The sequence below is a fragment of the Haliotis asinina genome, chromosome 6, assembly GCF_037392515.1.
Source record: "Haliotis asinina isolate JCU_RB_2024 chromosome 6, JCU_Hal_asi_v2, whole genome shotgun sequence".
Taxonomy (NCBI): Eukaryota; Metazoa; Mollusca; class Gastropoda; order Lepetellida; family Haliotidae; genus Haliotis; species Haliotis asinina.
In genome coordinates this window covers 9,884,355-9,905,568 of record NC_090285.1, presented here as the reverse complement: position 1 = coordinate 9,905,568, position 21,214 = coordinate 9,884,355, and the positions used below count along the sequence as shown (strand labels likewise).

At 37.0% G+C, this 21,214-nt stretch overlaps 3 protein-coding genes across 3 annotated transcripts in view; 1 reads left to right on the top strand and 2 right to left on the bottom strand.

The window, feature by feature from the left end:
* The window catches only part of LOC137286838 (nipped-B-like protein B), a 97,626-nt gene extending 92,741 nt beyond the window's left edge, over positions 1-4,885 (bottom strand). The window contains exons 1-2 of the mRNA XM_067818849.1: positions 4,547-4,885; positions 2,250-2,943 (exon numbers count right to left, since the gene is read on the bottom strand). Coding sequence (XP_067674950.1) covers positions 2,250-2,943; positions 4,547-4,885 — 1,033 coding nt within the window. The remainder of the gene's footprint in view (positions 1-2,249; positions 2,944-4,546) is intronic.
* LOC137288184 (blood vessel epicardial substance-like) overlaps positions 1,151-21,214 on the top strand; it is a 164,777-nt gene continuing 144,713 nt past the window's right edge. Inside the window, exon 1 of the mRNA XM_067820619.1 lies at positions 1,151-1,375. The gene's annotated coding sequence lies outside the window, so the exon portion shown is untranslated. The remainder of the gene's footprint in view (positions 1,376-21,214) is intronic.
* Positions 9,690-17,280, bottom strand: LOC137286318 (alpha-L-fucosidase-like). The gene is made up of 8 exons (XM_067818097.1): positions 16,777-17,280; positions 14,673-14,779; positions 14,091-14,221; positions 12,674-12,807; positions 12,297-12,394; positions 11,791-11,923; positions 10,685-10,855; positions 9,690-10,165 (listed from the first exon to the last, which is right to left on the bottom strand). The coding sequence occupies exons 1-8, from the start codon at positions 17,166-17,168 to the stop codon at positions 9,925-9,927; spliced, it is 1,407 nt and encodes a 468-aa protein (XP_067674198.1). The 5' UTR covers positions 17,169-17,280; the 3' UTR covers positions 9,690-9,924.

Here is a 21,214-nt window from a genome sequence, read left to right as displayed (position 1 = left end):
CATGTGGAAGGATAAGTCACAAGAGTAGACTTTAGCCAGGGTCATTATTTAGAATAAGTTTAAGTTTGAATTCAAGCAGGTGGGGCAAGTAATCTGGACAAATACACTTGGTTGCTACAGTTAGGTATGCATGCTGACCATGGTGTGAAATCAATACCGCTACCGTTTAACATGTGTCTCGCAGAGCGATTTAGTTCAGTAAGACACGATCACAACATGATTCGCATGAAATTGAACTTTTTAATATTTAGATGACAGCCTGTTTCCCTCTTGTTTCAAATGGAATGCTCTGGAGGGTGTTCCCAGATATGCAAATTGGGGTCATTTGTCAGGTCATGGCTCATCTAATACTTGTCAAGCAGTAAATGTTTTGGTGATGCATCTATACTTGGTTGAGAGAATTGTGTAAGTGTTGGAAGGAGTTGGGCATGCATTTGCTTGTTTGATCAAACTGGGAGCAGAGACCATGTAATAAAATTATGTAATAAAATTACATAAAATTTATGATATGGTCTATGCTGAAAGCGAGGGTATGGTCCAGAAAAATAAAATTCTGTACACATAACAGGAATGATCTTGTTATTCCAAGTTAATATCAAAGGTTTTTGGCACAAGACTTGTTTTGAGGGACACAAGTTTACACAGCTAATTGCAGAAGTGAAAAAGATTATCAAAATATTAAAACAAGACACTTGTAGCTTAAGCAGTCATGCAAACATGTTTGGTCATAATTGCATTTCCTTCTCAGCATGTCAGTGTGATATCGGAGGAAGGAAAACACTTTGATGAGAGCCATGAGACTGGCATAGAACTGACAATACAAGAAATGTAATCAGGAATATCAATGGGTTTATTCTTGCTGTCAATATGAATTGAGGTATTGAATTCATTCTGCTAACATGACAGCCTACTTTTCTTTCATACTATACTATTCAATGAATATTCTTTGTTTATATGTGTTCATTTTTAGATATTTAAGGTAGGAACGGTGTGTCTGTCCAGCCATCAGACCACCATGTGTTAGTTGAGAAAAAATGAACAAGAAAACAGCAGAGTCACCTTCAGCATTATATGCCCATGCATCCATATCAAAAACTGAAATCAATTATAAACAACACTGTATTGATTCCCTGTATCTTTTGTTTGACAGATGGCTGTCACGTTTCCAACAGACGCAGAGAGTTCTGCCCAGTGACTTTCCTATTACAAGAGGCAACAATCTCCAGCACTGATGCAGCCTGTTATCGACAGCCACAGTCTACATGCATGCTGTTGACACACGAAGTCTCTGTTCATGGGATGTGAAAATGTATAGAAAAATGGATACCACACAGACCTGAGGAGCAGACGGGCAGAAGCTCACTGACAAGCGCATGTAAGTTTGGCCTCACTCTTTACAAATGCCACATGTTGATCACTGTGCTGTGCTGTAGCATAGTGTCCATATTTTGTCTCCAGGTATTGATCCAGAAGGATTAGGTGGCACTCTCACAGAGCGGCAACCCTTAAAATGGCATTTCTATTAGGGGGTTGTGATGTCTGAGAGATACACAGGAATGCACAAACCTGTCTGTTTAATGGAGGGTCAGAGTATAAAAGGGTCTGTGAGACCACTGAGAATATGTAATGGTCTGTAGATTGTTAGCACTGACAGCAGTGTGTGTGAGGTTAAAGATGTGGACAGAAGATTGTGAGTTTGTGCACTTAGATATAGGTGTCCAAAACTGAAGAAGAGTGTTCAACAATTTGTATGATGGACTGAAGTTCAAGAATTTTTATTGTGGATTGGAGTGGCCAGGGGATTCTACGGTGAAAATATTTATAACGGATTGAAGAAGGTTAAAAAGGGTTTATTGTGAATTGGAGAGTACAACTGACTGGTAGTGAGATATTTATTGTGGATTGGAGGGTATAAGGATGTCCAGGGGATTGTAGTTGACCATATGTATGATAGATTGAAGAAAGCAACAAAATATTTATCGTGGATTGGAGAGTACAAATGACTCATAGTGTGGGATAGTTCAACAATATGTATGGCCAATCAATTGTCGGATTGTACAAAAGCAAACACAGGTTATCAGAGAAGGCAAAGGAGCATCTGTGAGAAGGTGTGATTCTTTATGAAGATCATGCACTCAAAAGACATGTTATGTTGACTACAATATTTTTCCATTCATAGAGGCAGTGAAGTGAATATTTTGATAGATGTTGACAGAAGGTAGTTCTGGTTCTCCATGTTTTGAACCAACCCTTCTGTTGCTGTGTTCCCTGTGTTTTGAACCAACCCTTCTGTTGCTGTGTTCCCTGTGTTTTGAACCAACCCTTCTGTTGCTGTGTTCTCTGTGTTTTGAACCATCCCTTCTGTTGCTGTGTTCTCTGTGTTTTGAACCAACCCTTCTGTTGCTGTGTTCTCTGTGTTTTGAGCCAACCCTTCTGTTGCTGTGTTCTCTGTGTTTTGAGCCAACCCTTCTGTTGCTGTGTTCTCTGTGTTTTGAACCAACCCTTCTGTTGCTGTGTTCCCTGTGTTTTGAACCAACCCTTCTGTTGCTGTGTTCTCTGTGTTTTGAACCAACCCTTCTGTTGCTGTGTTCTCTGTGTTTTGAACCAACCCTTCTGTTGCTGTGTTCCCTGTGTTTTGAGCCAACCCTTCTGTTGCTGTGTTCCCTGTGTTTTGAGCCAACCCTTCTGTTGCTGTGTTCCCTGTGTTTTGAACCAACCCTTCTGTTGCTGTGTTCCCTGTGTTTTGAACCAACCCTTCTGTTGCTGTGTTCTCTGTGTTTTGAACCATCCCTTCTGTTGCTGTGTTCTCTGTGTTTTGAACCATCCCTTCTGTTGCTGTGTTCTCTGTGTTTTGAACCAACCCTTCTGTTGCTCTGTTCTCTGTGTTTTGAACCAACCCTTCTGTTTCTGTGTTCTCCATGTTTTGAGCCAACCCTTCTGTTGCTGTGATGTGTTAATAAAAGCAAACACCATCATTGTCTCTGAGACATAATGAATCATGTGACTGGTGGAGAATGATGGTCAAAGCAATTAGAGTATTTGTGCAAATTATGTTCTATTTAAGGAAGCTAACGCACTCGGAGGTCAGTTTTACAAATATGCTGATTAAGCATGTGTTTTTGAAAGCTTAAAGTTCACAAGACATTATATATTTCTGTATTGATATCTAATCTGAAACAGGAACTTCCTATGACATTCTATTATATTAATTAATCATATTAATCACGTTGAATAGTAGTGTTATGAAAATGTAAAGGTAATTGCCAATAATGTCAAAGTCAGCTATTTTCCTTCCTTTTGTTGGCTTGTGAAGATTCGTGTTTCAGTAGGTCTTCACCAGCCCATGCTTGTAAGAACCAGCCAATTGGATCAAGCAGTCAGCTTTGTTGGCTTGGTTGACTCATGGCATCATATCCCAATTATATTGATTGATGCTCATGTTGTTGACCACTGGATTGTGTGATCCAAACTTGATTACTTACAGACTGCCACCATATAGCTCAAATATTGCTGAGTATGGCATGAAACAACAAACTAAACAATCCATTTTCCTACCCAATCCCAAGGGAGGTTACTGTAAACTTAAGCATTTGCAATCATTCTGTATCAACAGACTTCTGAGAAATGAATGGTGTCAAACCTGAGATTGCTGATGAATTTAAGCAATGTGCCCACTGAGACTATAAATCACTATGCATACTATCAACAATACTATCGACTTTTTTGTGGGTAAACCATTGTGATACATCAACTGTTTAATGTATATTTTCTCTCGTAGAGTTACCCTGTGAAGTTATCTGGTGATGTAATCTCTCTGGTCTGTTTGCAGTGAAAATGCACCGATGAATTCTCACATTAAACAAGAAGGAAAGTCGAATAGACAAGAATTAAAGCTGTGAATCATCATAAATTTACCTCGCCAGTTGAAAATTTAACTCTCTGAATTTTATTCAACTTAGGATAAAAGTTGTTTAACAAACGATCACAGATTCACTTAGCCGTTATTAGTTTGTATTACAAGGGGGTATGCACTTTAAATGAAACAGCGAGAACAAGTAGGGATGGTCTAAGTTAATGCTCATCATATACCTCATGTGCATTTGTTTTACTGTTCTATCTATTGCACCTATCCCCTTGTAATACAAACCAATAATAGCGATTTGAATCTATGATTGTTTGTTAAACAACTTTTATCCTAAGTTGAATGAAATTCTGATTGAAATGTTCATTTGGCAAGGCAAAGGATGAGGACTCGTGATCTTAATTCGAGTAAATTTGGTTTACTTCTTTGTTTAAAGTGAATTTCATTGGTACATTTTCACAGCAAACAGACGATAGTATATTAATAGCGCTGTGTGGGTCTGCTTCTGTTTTTGAAAGTCCATGCAAATACAGATTGAGTTTGATTAGCTCATTTAATGCTTTACATCCAGCACTGAATGGGTACCTGGTACATATGTTATGCAGACAAACAGGAGTGCATTCAGATGGATGGATGTGAGTTGGTGTGGCAAATATGTTGATGTTATATTTTATTTACTGGTACCTCATAGGTAGCTTTGTTGTATATTCCCAGTAGAGATAAGAATGTAGAGCTGTGAGGTTTTTCTTGGCTCTCTATGAAACCATCATCATCATCAGTAGCAGCAGCAGTGGCAGCAGCAGCAGCGGCAGTGGCATGACCGTTATCAGGTTCTTGAGAGGCATTTAGAAGTCGGTATTCTAATATACGACAAAATGTTATGGATGTCAACTTCTTCTTTATTGCTTTCACAACGTTGACATCCATAACATTTTGTCGTATATGACCATTATCATCAGCATCGACCTCTGCTTCATTGGCGTCAGCAGTAGTGATTGGGGAAAAGACACACACTTGAAACATTTCTTAGAAAAAAACACACACTAAATCCCTACATGATCATGTCTTGTGTGGGTTGAGCTGATGAACCTTGCAGAGTGAGATCACTTTCCACCTACTCTCTATTTCAGTCAGAGCTGTTTTACTTCGTCTGAAGAGTGGTCTCCATGTCCTACACGGTACCACTACTTTTGAAAGGCTTAGTTTCTCTAGGAGGCTTTGTGATGTACGTGTACGTGTGTGGGTGATTTACTGGAGCTGAGGGAAGCAGTTTGTCATGATTTGTCTTGGTCAGGGTAAGCAGTGATTTTACAGCCTCTTGCTCTGCTAATACTCTGATACATATTTACACAGCTTATTCTGTCTTCATGTCAAAGCCTTGTAGTATTAGACATCCATGCTAAACACTTTAATTATGTGGGTAGGTAGGTGGGTGAGCTGGCAGATAGGTAGGTAGATGGGTAGGTTCGTCAATGGGTGGGAAGACAGACAAATAGGAGTGCAGTTAGATGGATGGATGTGAGGTCAGTTGGTGTGCTAAATATGTTGGTAGTGATAGATGGGTTTTAGGCAGATTTGGTGGGTGGGTGATGGGAAGGAAGAAACCGGCAGATGTGAAGGTGTTTGAAGACGCTGTGGGGTCATTTGGGGAGGCAAATATGTAGATAGGTGGGTTGATGTCACATCTTCACCCCTAGTATCTTCACCCCTATTGTCCCATAGGCTATATTCACATATTTCAATGTTTCATTTAGCTGCTGGCTATGACGCTTAATTATTCCAAGTGATTTTCCGTATTCAACAACTCTGTATTATCAGATATGTTTTGACATAGAGGATACTAAATGACCTCCTGTGTAATATCAGTTTTATTAAGCAAACTGACGATTTGGCATCAAAGCAAGTTACTACAAGATATTAAATCTTTCACAAGTTTGATAAAAATGGGATTCACGGTGGCAAGTTTTGTATTTTGTTTGTTACTCAGAAACAAACTGACAGAAGTTGCCTACAGTGTGATGACTCGTATGAATATTCCGTGAGTCAAGTAAGGTCTCATACCATTGCAACAGAGGCATTGGCATTGTGATGTCGTAACTGTAACCGTAATCACATCATATGTCAAGCGGTATTACACTAGTGTAATAACACCTTAAAAATATTACACTGCAATATCTTCCATGAGTGAGTGATAAGTGTAGATATAGGATAGGCAGGCATCCATGAGACAACTTACACAGGAGAAACCAAAAGACAGTGTAAGAGCAATGAGATTCAAATGTCAATATTTCATATTAATCACCCTTGAGAGGCATTCTAGAAGTTGTAAGCAATAAGTATTGACAAGTGTTTATGGATCAACTTTTGTGCTGTACAGTACTGACATTTCAGCAGAGATACTTATATCATTTTCAAGCATGAGTCTTGATTACCTGCCAAAACAAATTCCGTTGGGAGTAGAAGGCAAAATAGGGATAAAAATGTTAACTGATCACTGAAAATCACTGATGACAACATGTTGGGACAAAAATGGCGAGCATGTCCTGTCCTATTTGTATGACCCACGACTCACATGATTGGCTGGGGAAAAGTGTTGCTTGTCAAATGCATATCAAGCAATACTGTGGCTATAAGATGGCAGCATGACTGGTCCAGGCAAGTCAGTGCTAAGCATAGTGACACCAGGATTGGCAGGCTTGTCCTCATGCATGAACCAAACATGTTGGAAGGTTGGTGTAAAAATCCTACACTAACAGCTTGTCCCTGAAATGAGCATATTTCACTGATAGACAAAAGTTCATTGTACAAAAAATGATTTAATGAAATGGAGCCCTGAAACTTTCTTCATTTTCAGCTAAGGAAATCTGGACTTGCCATATTTTCTAGGCTTGCATGGGCTTTCTTGGATATGTCTGCTTCAGGGTCTGTACGACAGACAATAAAAACCCTCTCATGGCCATAGTCAAGCATGTAGCAAGCCAATTTAGCCAAATTTTTTTATGTGTGTCAACCTCATAGGTTGTAAAGCTTCATATTTAGATATAATGGGCTTTTTTTTAAGAAGGTAGCTATGAAACAGATGCTTTTGTTAAGAATTATATTTTGCCTGATCAAACCTTCAAACAAAGAAACATTTTCATGAATGAAAAAATTCATATTTTAATGTAACACACAATTTCAAATTTAGATGAGATTTCAGGGATAAAATGTGAAAAATTTAATTTAAATGACCAGGTGAGCACTGGCTGTAAGCTCCACTTCACTGCAAACTACCACCCTGACAGTGACGCTGTAAGGAGCTTGCTTCAGCATGCCGTCTGCTTTTGTTGCACATCAAAGAAATGGCAGAGAGGGCTTTGAGGACACTTTACAAAGTATTACGCAACCATTTATGGAAGAAGGCCGGATTCATGTATAAGACTGTCAAGGTACCTGATAGAAGTAACACTTTTTGGTTTCTACAGTAAGGTAAAAGATCTATATTGCTAATGTCAAACAGACATGTGAGCAACACTTACTGCCAGAATTTACCTCAGCAACACATTCTGCACTGTTGTGGACACATTTTGGGAACAATATTGATAGTTTCCATAAACATTGAACAATGAAATTTAGGAATCATATACTTGTAAAAGTTTGTCTTTCAGTAATTTATTTCTTTATCAGTATCATGATTAATACATTGTATATAATTTTTCTGAATGATTGACACTTGAAATGAACATGCTATTTTGTTTTCTGTCCTAATGATTAGTACTTTTCAGTGGAATGTATGAAAAAGGAATGTCACCATAAAAATGACATTCAAAAATGTATCTCAAAATCACTGTAATATAAAATAAGAGTTTTGTGTTTGAAGAAAAATGACAGAAAAAGTACTGAGATTTTAGAAGTGTACATTTCACCTGAGCTCCATCAAATGTAAACTTTTTAAAATCTTTATGGATTTTTCTATCCGGCTTTCATAATAAATAGGATTGCTCAAGGAGTAACAATCACTTTCATTGTCTGAGAATAATTGTACTTTATCCAAAATTGGAACAAAAATATCTTGACTTTGTTGTCATCACTGATAGTCTACTTGTTGCTTTCTTAATAACTGATGTAAACGTAGTGTTCTAGAAATGTTTTTTATTGACAGTGTTGTCAAACTATTAAACAGGTCAAATTCTGAATGTTGTTTAAAATTGTTTCAATTCTAGTCTACTCCTAGAGTTCTTTTGTTCATTTTCTCTTAAAGTAAGTGTTCTTCCATTCCTTATGCCAATATTGCACTCAATTCTTTTTTTGTGACTTTCCATGAAGAAACAACCATTGTGATTTGACATCATAAGATTTTATGCACCGTAAACGCTCATCTAAACATGGACATAAACATATCTATGCGTATGTTTTTATTATTTGTATGTTTTTAACAGATGTTTACAATTCTATGACAACTTCTGCTCTTTAGCATTTATTGTAACTTAAAAGATCAATATTACTAATGTCAAACAGACTTGTGAGCAACAGTTACTGCCAGAATTTACCTCACCAACACATTCTGCGATGTTGACGACACATTCTGGTAACAATATTATTAGATTTCATAAACATTGAACAGATGAAATTTCGGAATTAGGCTTGCAAAGGTTTGACTTTCATTAGTCCAGCTTTTAGTGGTATGATGATAAATTAAATGTTTCTGTCATTCATCTGGTAACTGACACCTAATGGACATGATATTTTGTTTACTGGCATAGTGGTTTTGTACTTTTTATTGGAGGGTGTGAAAAAAGATAATGTTACCATTACAAGCAGCAGAATGTATAGTGATAGTTATGTATTTGAAAGAAAATTACAGCACTAGTACTGAGATTTTATACACGTACATCTACCTAACTGGCAGTAAATGCAAAGTTCACAAATAATGAAACTAGAAAGATTTGAATTTGTTTTGATATCAGATATTCTTCTTGCTGCTTTTTTATTAACTATTATATAAACCTCATATTCAGGAAAAATATCTTATTGACAGTTCTGTAAAAATGTTAAACATATGAAATTATGAATGTTGTTTTGTTGAATTATATAAGTTCATGTCTGCTCATAGAGTTCTTTTGTATATTTTTGTTTCTCAAATTAAGATAACAGTTCTGTTCTTATGTCAGTACTTTCTTTCAATTCTTTTTGGGAATAATCCTTGGAGAAACACTAGTTGTGATTTATGGTAGTTAGACATTAAGCTTCTAAGTAGTGTAAGCTTTGACCTAATGTACATGTTTATATATTTTTATTTTTTTTGCTGTTCTATAACAAGTGGTTATGAAATTTATTCAGTAATGGTTCAAGCATCTATATTCCTTTTGTCAACTATACATTGCACCATATACTAGGCTATGCCATTCAAATCTCACATTTTAAGCTAATATGGATCCTCTGTGAGATTGACTTGGGACCCTACTTGGAGCTGTTACTTCATGCTTCTGGTTTCTTTGAATACACAATGCCAGTGAGGAAATCTTTAAATGTGTATTTCGGATTACACTTTCTCAGTAAAATGTAATTTCCAGTTCTTTTTTTATGGTCACAGCTGTTCCGTTGGATCCTGGTCACTGTTTGTCATTTACAGAATTCTCATTCCTGCTTGACAACGGTGCAAGAATCTGTACTGAAACATCGCACTATCGTAATAAAGAAGTTGTTATCCATAAAGTTTATCAATGTTGTACTCACCAACTTCTAAAGATGTTAAAGATGTTAACTGAGACAAGGTCCACTTATTTAGCTGCTTCTTATTAATGTATTGAAACTACAGGTGAAAAGTAATAATAAACTGAAATAATTCTTTTTGTCAAAATATATTTTATTTCAGTATCTGAGTGATAAAGTTCTAAGGACAACATAGGCACATGCAGAGAATATGATATCCCTGTGTGTTTAAATCCTTATTGTTATTCTGTGCTGAAGATTTTGCACAGTTGTGTAGCATCTCATCTTCTCTATGTACCACGTTATTACATCCTACCTACACTTGACCTCAGCAAGTACCAGTCGGCATACTAGTATACAGATTTGGTCATTCAGCTTTGGAGTCCAGTGAGTTTGAAGATCCAGGCCCATTCACATGGCATTTTGTTGATGGGGATTGGTGGAATCTGTATAGTAATGCCGCCTCCCGATCGATCTTGGTAGTTGAAGTTGCCATCATATCCAAGCAGACTGACTGTAGTAGCTGCAGTTGCTTTGGGTGCCCCGAGCTGAAGTTCTTCCTCTGGCCAGTTCAGTACAATGGCATACACATTGCTATTCTTCTGTACATACCTGTGGATGAAACATACAGTTATTCCACTCAAAGGTGACACCTGTCATGTAAAGGGAAGGATCGACATTTGGTGTCTAATACATACCAGTACTCTGTTCAGTATTTCAGTAAATGAATGTTCCCATTTCTAAAATGTCATTGCTTCATTCATTTAGAGGTCTCTCATAGAGATTTGAAGTCTGTAGTAGAATATCTTCTAAGTGCAGAAAACAAAATGAATGTGGTACATTTTGGGACAAGTGTTTGTTGTTTCTCTAGAAGATACCTTATTTACTTGATTATACGTGATATGGGCTAAACCAGTTCTTTGAAGGTATGATAGGACATTTTACAGCATTTGTCTTTGATTAATCCATAAAGGCATCTGTGCAGCTGGTGATTAAAGTGTTTGCCTTTGTCAACAACCAGACCTGTTGTTCTTCCTCTGTGAAATTACTCTGGTATATGTCTACAGGTAGTTTATAAAACTCCTTCACTTTAAACCACGCACTTGATTTGAAAGTATGCATAACACTCACCATACTCCTTTCGTAACTGTGTCATTCTGGGATGTCCAGGGTTTGGTGGAATATATACCTTCTCCATTGACACTCAACCATGAACCAAGTTGGCGAAATCTTTCCTCATAGATTGCACTGATCATACCATATTTGGTTGGACCAACATTGATCAACATGTTGCCTCCACAACTGTTAAAAACAAAAGGAGTTAAACAATTTTAAAATGTGTTTCAAAGATTTTTTCAGAATATATTGCTCAAGTATTACATTACAAGGAAGACTTTGAATGACTTACTTAATCTGTGAATCCAGCGAGTTCAGACATATCAAAGAAGATCTGTATATGCGTGTAGGCAATATAGCTAAAGGTAAATTTATTTTGGAGCCTCCATTTTGTTCAGAAACTGCTGTGACTGATCATGCATCCTCACCTGATGTTCAAACCCATGTATACGGCCCCTTATTGTCATCCTCACCTGATGTTCAAACCCTTGTATACGGCTCCCTATTGTCATCCTCACCTGATGTTCAAACCCATGTATACAGCCCCCTATTGTCATCCTCACCTGATGTTCAAACCCATGTATGTGGCCCCCTATTATCATCCTCACCTGATGTTCAAACCCTTGTATGTGGCCCCCTATTTTCATCCTTACCTGATGTTTAAACCTATGCATAAGGACCCCTATTGTCATCCTCACCTGATGTTCAAACCCATGTATACGGCCCCCCATTGTCATCCTCACCTGATGGTCAAACCCATGTATATGGCCCCCTATTTTCATCCTTACCTGATGTTCAAACCCTTGTATGTGGCACCATCTTGTAATCCTCACCTGATGTTCAAACTCATGTATATGGCCCCTATTTTCATCCTCACCTGATGCTCAAACCTATGTATGTGGCCCCCTATTGTCATCCTCACCTGATGTTCAAACTCATGTATGTGGCCCCCTATTGTCATCCTTACCTGATGTTCAAACCCATGGATGTGGCCCCCTATTGTCATCCTTACCTGATGTTCAAACCCATGTATGTGCCCCCTTATTGTCATCTTTATCAGAGGAAAAGATTGCATTGTGTAAGGGATTAGTCTACTAGGGACTAGTTCAAAGACTCTTCACCTGATAGTCTCAGCAAATGTGGCCAGGATCTCCTCAATGTTAAGGTAGGCTGCCAGATCAGCATTACGCCGGAAACCCCATGACTTCTTGTCTATTGTCATAGCATTCTCAAACTTACGGGGTTGAAGTGTTCCTGCAGAAACAAATGGTCAGTATAAGGAACAGTTTAAGTCCAATTTAATGAGATTATCTTAGATGGAAGTGTGTCTCTCTGGACCTTTGGCTTCATTTATGATCTTTTGAGTCAAACAAGGTACTTGCTTATGAAGGTGATAAACAAATACATGTAACTGAAAAATCAAGTAAAAGTCTCTGTCTGGCTGTCAATATGTTTCATTTAGTTTATGCTAGTTTGAACTAGTTTTAAGAGCTTTGAGCTCATTCACTCAGACTGATGTGCTCTGTCCATGCATGTGTTTGAGAATGCTGGTTGTATGTTCACCCATGCCTGGATTGTATCTGTCCATGCTTGTGTTTGGGAATGCTGGTTGTATGTTCATACATGCCTGGATTGTATCTGTCCATGCAGGTGAGGAAACCTCCATGATGACATGTAGCATCTTTACCCCATCGGTCATTGGTCACCACACTGTCCCTTGTGGGACTGAAACACAAAAGTTGATGATGACATTTACTCCAAGTGTAGCACCAAAAGTTGGTGTTGATAAAAGTTATGTTGATAAAAGTTCAGTCGGTTTTTGTTTTGCTAGCTGGGTGTCTGAAATGTTCTGTAATTTACAATTCCAGTACTTCTGAAAAGTAGCTGTGTTTGAACCAAGAAGATAATATAGTTCAGTGTCTGAAAATTGTTTTATGAGTACAACTCTTGAGGAGATTGAATGAAATATTCAGCTGTCATAGGATTTTCCAGTGGTGTTGTCACCTGTCGTTATAAAGCCAGGCCAGGAATTCTGGAGATTTCCAGTAGGAGGAGGGTGCCTCCCAGTCACCATCAGACCAAATCACTTCTGGCTTGTACCTCTCACTAATCTCAATCAGTTCGGGAATAGTCTTCTCCTGCAGTGAAAATTATATGAATACAACTTACATAGCTTTAAACTTTTACAGAATTTTCATGGATTGTGTGTCAGGCATTTTTAAAACTGGAAATTGTTTACTCCAAAATTTAAAGTTTTCATTTGAGAAATTCTTCAAGAAACCTTGCCATTAAAATAAACATTGATGAGAAAGATACATTTATTAATCATTGATATGGAAAGACACTGCCTGACAGATCGTTGCATAAAGATTCAGGGCAACAAGAAATTTCCACATGTCGATATGACAAGACAGATTTCAACCTTTGATATTGATTTTCAACAGTTCTTGCCTTTCATGTCCACATTTCAAAACTTATGAGGTATAACAAACATGGTCTTTCTGTGAAGATTTCAAAAAGGACAGAGACTCAAATTCAAAACCAGTTTGCTTAAGGTTACAACATTAAAGTTTTTTAATAATTGTTATATGGTAGACATATGAGTTGCATTTCCAGATATGCTGCATTAGTAATCACCTGAAAAATAATGACAGTACAATATTCTGTTTTGACATATGCTATATGTTCTTATTTCTTTTTTCAAGTGAACAACTGACCATTCTTTCCATGTGTTTGTGACAGGCTTTGTTAGCAACTGGTATTATCAATGTTTGATAAGACAGCAGAACATAAATGCTCTTGTGCACCTTGCAATCAGCTGTTGTGTTGGGTATTTATGACTTGACGCCTTTGTCAATTCTTTACAGAATGACTGAGTTGCAGATGTTAGAAGGGCAACGATACACATAAGGAAGAGAGTTTTGAGGATGCCAACTTCTTTATTCCGAGGAACACAACATTTTGGATTATGTTCTTACTCTATCAGATGAATGAATGAGTGAGGACATACTCCGAAATGCTGTGTTCCTCATAGTGCAGAAGTTGACATTGATAAAATTGAACATCCATACCACCTGATGGAACATGGATATAAATAATAACTGATAACACTTACAATAACACAACTTGGCATAAGTACAACCTGATTCTTTTTCAATACTCTACAGGGCAAGGAGATATAAACCACCTGATATTTATGATGGTTCTTTGTCAGGTAGCTGTATCTTTACCTCCTGATTGGATATCATCAATACCTGTTCTTTACATCAAATCTTCAAAGGCAACTTGATATGTTTTATGTGTACATCGAATCTTAACTAGGTATTGATACTGTTTATGCGTGCACTAATCTTCATACAGAGCTAAAATGCTTCTGATAGTAATATTTATTATTCTTTGGGCAGTGTTGTATAAAACTTACATCAACAAAACGTGATGTGGAGAAGTTGTTGGCCTTGTCTTGTAGATACAGAGGATGGAACCACTCAAACAGAGAGTGGTACAGGCCGAAGCGAATCTTAGTGTTTTCCCGTACTGCCTGTGCTAATTCACCTGTAAAAAAGCATTTGAATGCATGTTAAGCATATATGATTGCAACATAGTGTTTCTGAGAGACATCTGAAGATATTTAGAAGCTAAGTATAAATTGCAAAAACAATGAACATGAGTTTTGCTCTGTATCATGATAAAAGATTGTCCTATCATGATGTAATTCTGGAGATTTGTATCTGTTCTTGCTATTCTGTGATGTATACTTATGTTTTTTTGAGAGGGAAGCTATTGTTTCTTTATGGATGTAACTGGGAAGAGCTGATAAATGACTGCTTCCAGAAATAAGCTGGTTGGTTTGGATTGTGAGAAAAGATTATCACACCTGTGGTCTACATATTTTTCAGTTTCAAGAAGCATAAATGTATAAACATGTAGTTGTTTTAACAAAAAAGTGACATGGCTCCACGTGTTATATATTTGTGGTACACTGATATTGAACTGAATTTCTTACCCACAAGATCTCTATTAGGTCCCAGCATCTGGGAGTTCCAGTTGAAGGAGACATTGGTTGGCCAGTTGCAGTAACCTTCATGATGCTTGCTGACTAACACAACATATCTGAAAGAGAGTATATTACTGTAGAATATAGAATATGATAGGGAAAAAACTATTAATCATACTTAAGGTAGGTGTTAATGTCAAAGTACACCTCCCAAGTCTATGTTGTCATCCTCCTCGAATGTTTGGTCACAAATGTCATCAGCAACCTATGCTTGCCATTACAGCCTGTGTCATTTCAATGGAGTAGGGTAGCCTAGTGGTTAAAGCATTTACTTGTCACACTGAGTTCTATTCTCCATTTGGATACAATGTGTGGAGACCATTTCAGGTCTCCCATGCTGTGATATTGCTGGAATATTGCTAAAAGCGTTGCAAAACCAAAACTCACTCACTTACCATGTACTTTGCATGGACTGGCATCCCAACGTCATCAGTTAGTGTTCATAACGAAAAACACTGGGATTGTCAAGTCCAGATAATTATTTGAAGGTAAACTTTGAAAAGCAATCAAACAAACTCTACAAAACACAGTCAGGAAAAGTAAATGTAGTCAAAGGTTCTGAGTAGACATTGTATTTTATAGGGCTGGCCATTGATTTAAATCACAGAGATCAATTAGGAGATAAACATCATGTGTTGGCCAATTTCCGGGTGTTATTGAGTATTTGAAGCACGGGAATGCATTTGGAACCGACGGCGTCAGCCGGAGGTTTCAAATGAAATATTCCCGTGCTTCAAATACTCAATAACACCCGGAAATTGGCCAACACATGATGTTTATCGACATTGTAAACACAAAAGTAAACCAAAGGGTTTTACTGTCTGCACTCGTTTACATCGAGAACGAGTACAGCAGTGAAGCGTCATCAGCTGGCCGTTTCAACTGGTTCCCATGGTAGCATCTGGAGTTGCTCATTTGTGACGTCATTCTAACTTTACGTCACAATATGATTTGAATGACGTCACCACTGTTGATGACGCACCAAAACAATTGTTTGCGAGGTTTCTACGTGTCAGTACGCAGTAAATAGTCTTGCAGTTTCCGGGAATCTAATACCATTTAATCATGTTTTTCAACCAATCAGATTACAGGACACAGTGACTTTTGGTTTACAATAATCATTAATGACATTGCAATTTATTGTTAATAGATATTTGAGAAGTATCTGAGCAAAATGCAAATGTGTTCTGGAAATCCAACTTTTTGATGTCAGTGCTGAGTAGTAACACATTAATGCTTGGATTACTGACCAAAGTAGTATACTGAACTAAAGCATGAATAAAGACATAACTTTTTGTATTGTTTGCATGCATCAAAATTGAACATCTAAACAACAGTTTAGGGAAGATATTATCAATGACACCGTTTCCATATTCATAATTATCAACCAGTCAAAATTCTTCCCATCAACGACATTTTGATTTTAGTCACCCCAAGTAAATAGTAGCCTGAAATGTGCAAGAATGTAATGTATGCCTCTGCATATTGGTGTTTTATCCTTTAGCTTGCTAAGTAAATTTCAACATAGGGAGGGCATTGTAAAGAAGGTTGGTAATTAATTAAGGGACACCTGAAAATATATTTGGTATAGATAACCAGATAGAAAAATTAACATTACTATTATTATAATATTGTGATATGTTTTTGTTTGTGACCAATTAAACTGAAAGGTACTAAATTTTAGAAAATCAGAAACTACAGTATTTTCTCTTCAACAACGCAAAAAGTGTTGTTAAAATTCCGAAATAAGATTTCATCATGAAAAAATATTTCTTGATGTGATGTGCCTGAAGTCTACAGTGGCCAGTATTTGTGTCTGTTTGTCAAGAAATTTACAGATCTACGCTGTTGATTAGGTGTGTAACTTGGAGGATGTGAGTTCAAATCCTGAATGAGTCTCAACCCAACAAAAATATCAGAATCTGTACTGTACTGAGAACATGTAATCCCAAATATAACATATGTTACATAAGAAACTATACTAAGAATTTGTTAGTTGACAATTATCTATGTTCAGGCAGATGAAGTGTTAAACTGTATTGGATTTACTTACTGTGCCCCTGATGCATTGAATATGTCTGCCCACTGTACTGGATCGAAAAACTCAGCAGTAAAATCCCTTGCAAAATCAGCATAAGTCCAGTCTGGTCGATAGTTATTTTTCATGAAAGCAACAACAGCAGGAACTTTCTGGCCTTGCCAGAGCCACCAGAACCATTCAGATCCAAAACTGGGCACAGAAAATATACCCCAGTGGACGAAGATTCCAAGTTTGGCTTCATCATACCATGCTGGCAGAGGTCTGGAATCTATTGAAGCCCAGTTTGGTTCATATCGAAGAAGTTTTGCTTTATCCTTTGCTGTTGGTGTTGCCACACACAGACAGACAAAGGTAAGGAGCAGGGAGCCTTCAAGGAGCCTCTTCATCTTGGGGCAAGATATCATCGACTATCTGCTGTTGAGTCTGTGAGATTATATGTACCGATGGGAAGGTGACGTTTACCATGACCCTGTACATCCACCTGTATCACTTCTTGTCCATGCTAGCAGGACGTGTGTACAGACTTTGTAAAACTAGGTGTTTAGCTCACCTGGCATTTAGAGATAGTACCCAGAGCAAGCACCAAGAAGACCAACAACATTTAGTTTGAACAGAAACATAGTTCAGAGCTCTAGGTACAATTCATGATTTTTTTATTTATTTATTTATTTTTTTTGCAAAGGATATTTATAATTTAAACCAAGGGCATTATGTTTTTGCCAGCTAATGGCAAACGTCACATGTAGACCTGCAACATTTGGTATGAATACCTATAGAGGTCACAGCTTTAGGTGCTCTGTGATATGTGCAGTTTGTACTGAGACTATACCCATATACTCAGCCAGGGCATCATTTCACAAAGCTATTGTAGTGCTACGACTGTTGTAACTCCTATACTGTAACATAGACTTAAAACAGTCATTGCACTATGATAGCTTTGTGAAACAGTGTAGATAAAAGGGTAAAAACATTTTCATATTACAACATATCAGTTTAAAGTAGTGTCCATTTCTGTGATTTTGACAATGATATGCCAGGTGTATCTGAAATGTTGAGCATAACCAGACACACATGTGGCAGTGACATATGTAATTAAAAGTCATGTCATCTGTTAAACGATACTCAGGAACATATAGTTCAAGTAAGAAAGAGAATCACTGTATCATTGTCACGGGCCATTTGTAAATACTCAGAACATTGTCAATAAGTACCCTGGGACATAAGAGAGTTCAAAGGGTTATGTTACTACAATACTACAGATAATTAAATGACACATATTTTAATGTCTAAGGTAAGCTACAAGGATCTTGGGTGAAGATTATTCTGATGTTATCACAAGATAACAAGCAAAGGTCAGATGACTTGGATGATGAGTACTGTTGATATCAGTCATCACCTATGGTATGTCTCCTGACATATGAATTTGCATCTTCAAGGTGTTTGATAAGAGATGAACGTGGAACATGAACATTCTCGTTCATGAGAAGACGCAGAAACTGTCACCGTAATCTATTCATATCTTAATATTTATCTGACACAAAGGTATGGTCATTTGACCAATGACAGTTTTAGGGCAGTTGTGTAATTATTGGGCCAGTAAGTGCTTTGTCCTAAAGATACCTACCTTCAGAATTCAGTGCTATAAAGTTTACAAACATTATCATACGTTATGTTATGGTTGGTAAAAGTTTGCAGCCAGTGAAACCTTGCCAGTTTGTGACAACTACCCTACAGCTGGGATGTTGGAGTCATCAAGTGTTGAAGAGCTCCCCTTATACATATCTACAAGCTATGTGAAGACTTTCCATATAAATTCTACAAAGTTTTGGTCATTTGTGATGCAATTTTACAGCATTACTCATTGTACAAGATTTACTTTTTTAGCATATTTAGTGTTATGCTTAACTTGCAGAGCACTAGAGTTATGGATTGGATTTGAGGAAACTAGTAGTAATAGACTCCAGGTTTTGTTGACAAGTACTCTTCACAAATTAGCATTTTAACTCATGATTTAATACACACACACATACACACACGCACTCGTGCTCACAAGCATGCATGCTCACTCACTTGCTCACTCACTCACACACAAGTGGGTGAAATCTTTCCTCATCCATTGCACTAATCATACCATATTGCTTGGAGCATGTTTACCCTATAACTGTCAAAATATTAATCATGCATTCTCAGTTAAGAGGGACTATTGCTGTCGCCTACTTTATAGCTGGCTGTACTTTAAAATTTGAGCATAAATACAAATTTTCATGTACAGATATTTCAAATAATAGCATCTACAATCATTTTCAAGCATCAAACGCTTTGCAGTAAAACAATTTGAAGCGTCAGACAAATTCATATGGTTCAATGACGCCATTTTTCTAATGTCGGCAGTAGAGACCAAATACAAATGAACTTGCACAAAACTTACACCAAGAGACGTTTCCTTAAAATAATAAGCGTAAATTCAACAACATATATGTGGTTTCTTTTGCAAATATCACTTTGTCCATATTTCTGCGTGAATGAAACAAAAAATGCATTTATATTTTGTCGGTAGGGACTGGGTAATTTACGTTACCCTCTGTTTGTTTCTATCGGTTCTTGTGATAAACCATCGCCAAAATCAATAAAGACGCCATTTCGCAATGGGTCAAGTGATATGTTTTTATTAGTTTCAAACAATTAGCTTAATCAACATCAAGTTTTCCTCCAACGTAGACAAATATATTCTTCATAAGTACTGATTTTTTAAGGATGTAATCATACGTTACTGTTACAACTCAAAAACCTAGCCTTCTGTCAGCTGTATTCGACCCGATATACTTGGAGCCAGGTGGAATGATGTTAGCCATGGGCCCTAACCATGCATGGAGTGTTTATACCATATGGCAACATTTTCTTCATTACCAGAAATAATTTACATTACTGTAACTTACGTTACCACCGTTTTTGGGAAACGGCCTGGAAGTAAAGGTGTAACCCCCAAAGATATGCCAGTCATTGCAGGCAACAAACGGCATGTCACGGCAGTTTTTCCGAGTGATTAAAGCAGTAAATATTCTGGGAAGAGAGGAAATACGTGCCATCAACGATTGTCTTGAAGCAAGTTTGGTAAGTAATACTTCAATTGACATATTTTAGATAAAAAGTATCTGACTTTTGATTGTAGCATCGGTTTTCATGTCTCAAATTACTGAACCTTCAAAGTGAAAGTAAGGTTTGATATTTGAATGATGTTGATCAGAGTAATGCCCCTTTAATGATAAGTAACGTAAGATACATAATGGTAACGTAAATTACATCCATTTAATGTGATCGAAATGACGTCTTTGGGAAATAATTGATTTGCTTTTTAAGCATTTAGAAGCGTGATACCTCACATAAAATATTGTTTAGCATGGATAATGAAAGGGTGGTATCATTGAACAACGTATTGTATTTCTGATAGTTAATTAATGTGTGATGTTTAAAAAAAGTGTCTGTTTATGTAAGAAAGTGTCAGTATGTTACATTTTAATGTCAAATTTACTTGTCAAAAGGATAATACGTTGCCGACTTATTATGTTGGAATTATTCCTTAATTGAATTAATTCATTTATGAATGCTGGTCAGCACATTAGTGATGGTAACGTATATTACCTAATCATACCCAATGATGTTCAATCGCAGCTGTTGACAATAACACTGAAATAGCTAAAAGAAAAACCATATTCATAAATCATTAAATCATAAAATATTAAAATGCTCTTTTACTTACAGATGCCATGGCGAAAACTGCGGCTCAAAAGCAGCATGACTACAGAGAAAGAGAAAAGTCAAAATTCGGAGCAGTATATCTCAAAATGGAAACAGAGCGTGTTAAAGGATACTATGTACCAACTGTAAATCTGAGTAGAGCTGATAAAAACAAAAGGAGGATTAGAATAAGAAATAATGTGGCTAAATACAGGCAAAAGGTGAAACTTTTGAAAAAATGACATTGATCAAAATGTTGCTCCTGTAACATCAAATCAAGATCAAAACGAAAGTCAAACCACATGTGACGTAGCAGAGGATGACAACGGTGTATCCAGTACAACAGCTGCTACTCCCATGGTAGTGAAGTTGCCACAGTTACCTTCCAAGAACAGAACTAGAAAGAGAGTTAGCAGAGCAGTGTCAAAGGCGAACAGAAAGGTAACCAACCTAATGTCACAAAACACAATACTGAAGCAGAAAATCAAAAGAGCTGAAAATTTATTCATTTAAATATCAAAATTGTGATGATTCAAAAGCTGTTTGTGTTGCGTTTGAGAATCATTTGAAAGATTTATTAAAAGTTTTTTTGATTGAAATAAGAGTTGAATTATGTGGTTGAATTTGATTGCCGGTGTTGAACCAATGTAAGAATAGTAATTTACGTTACAGACAAATGACCTAATCCTGGGTAACTGCAAACTCCAATATATAT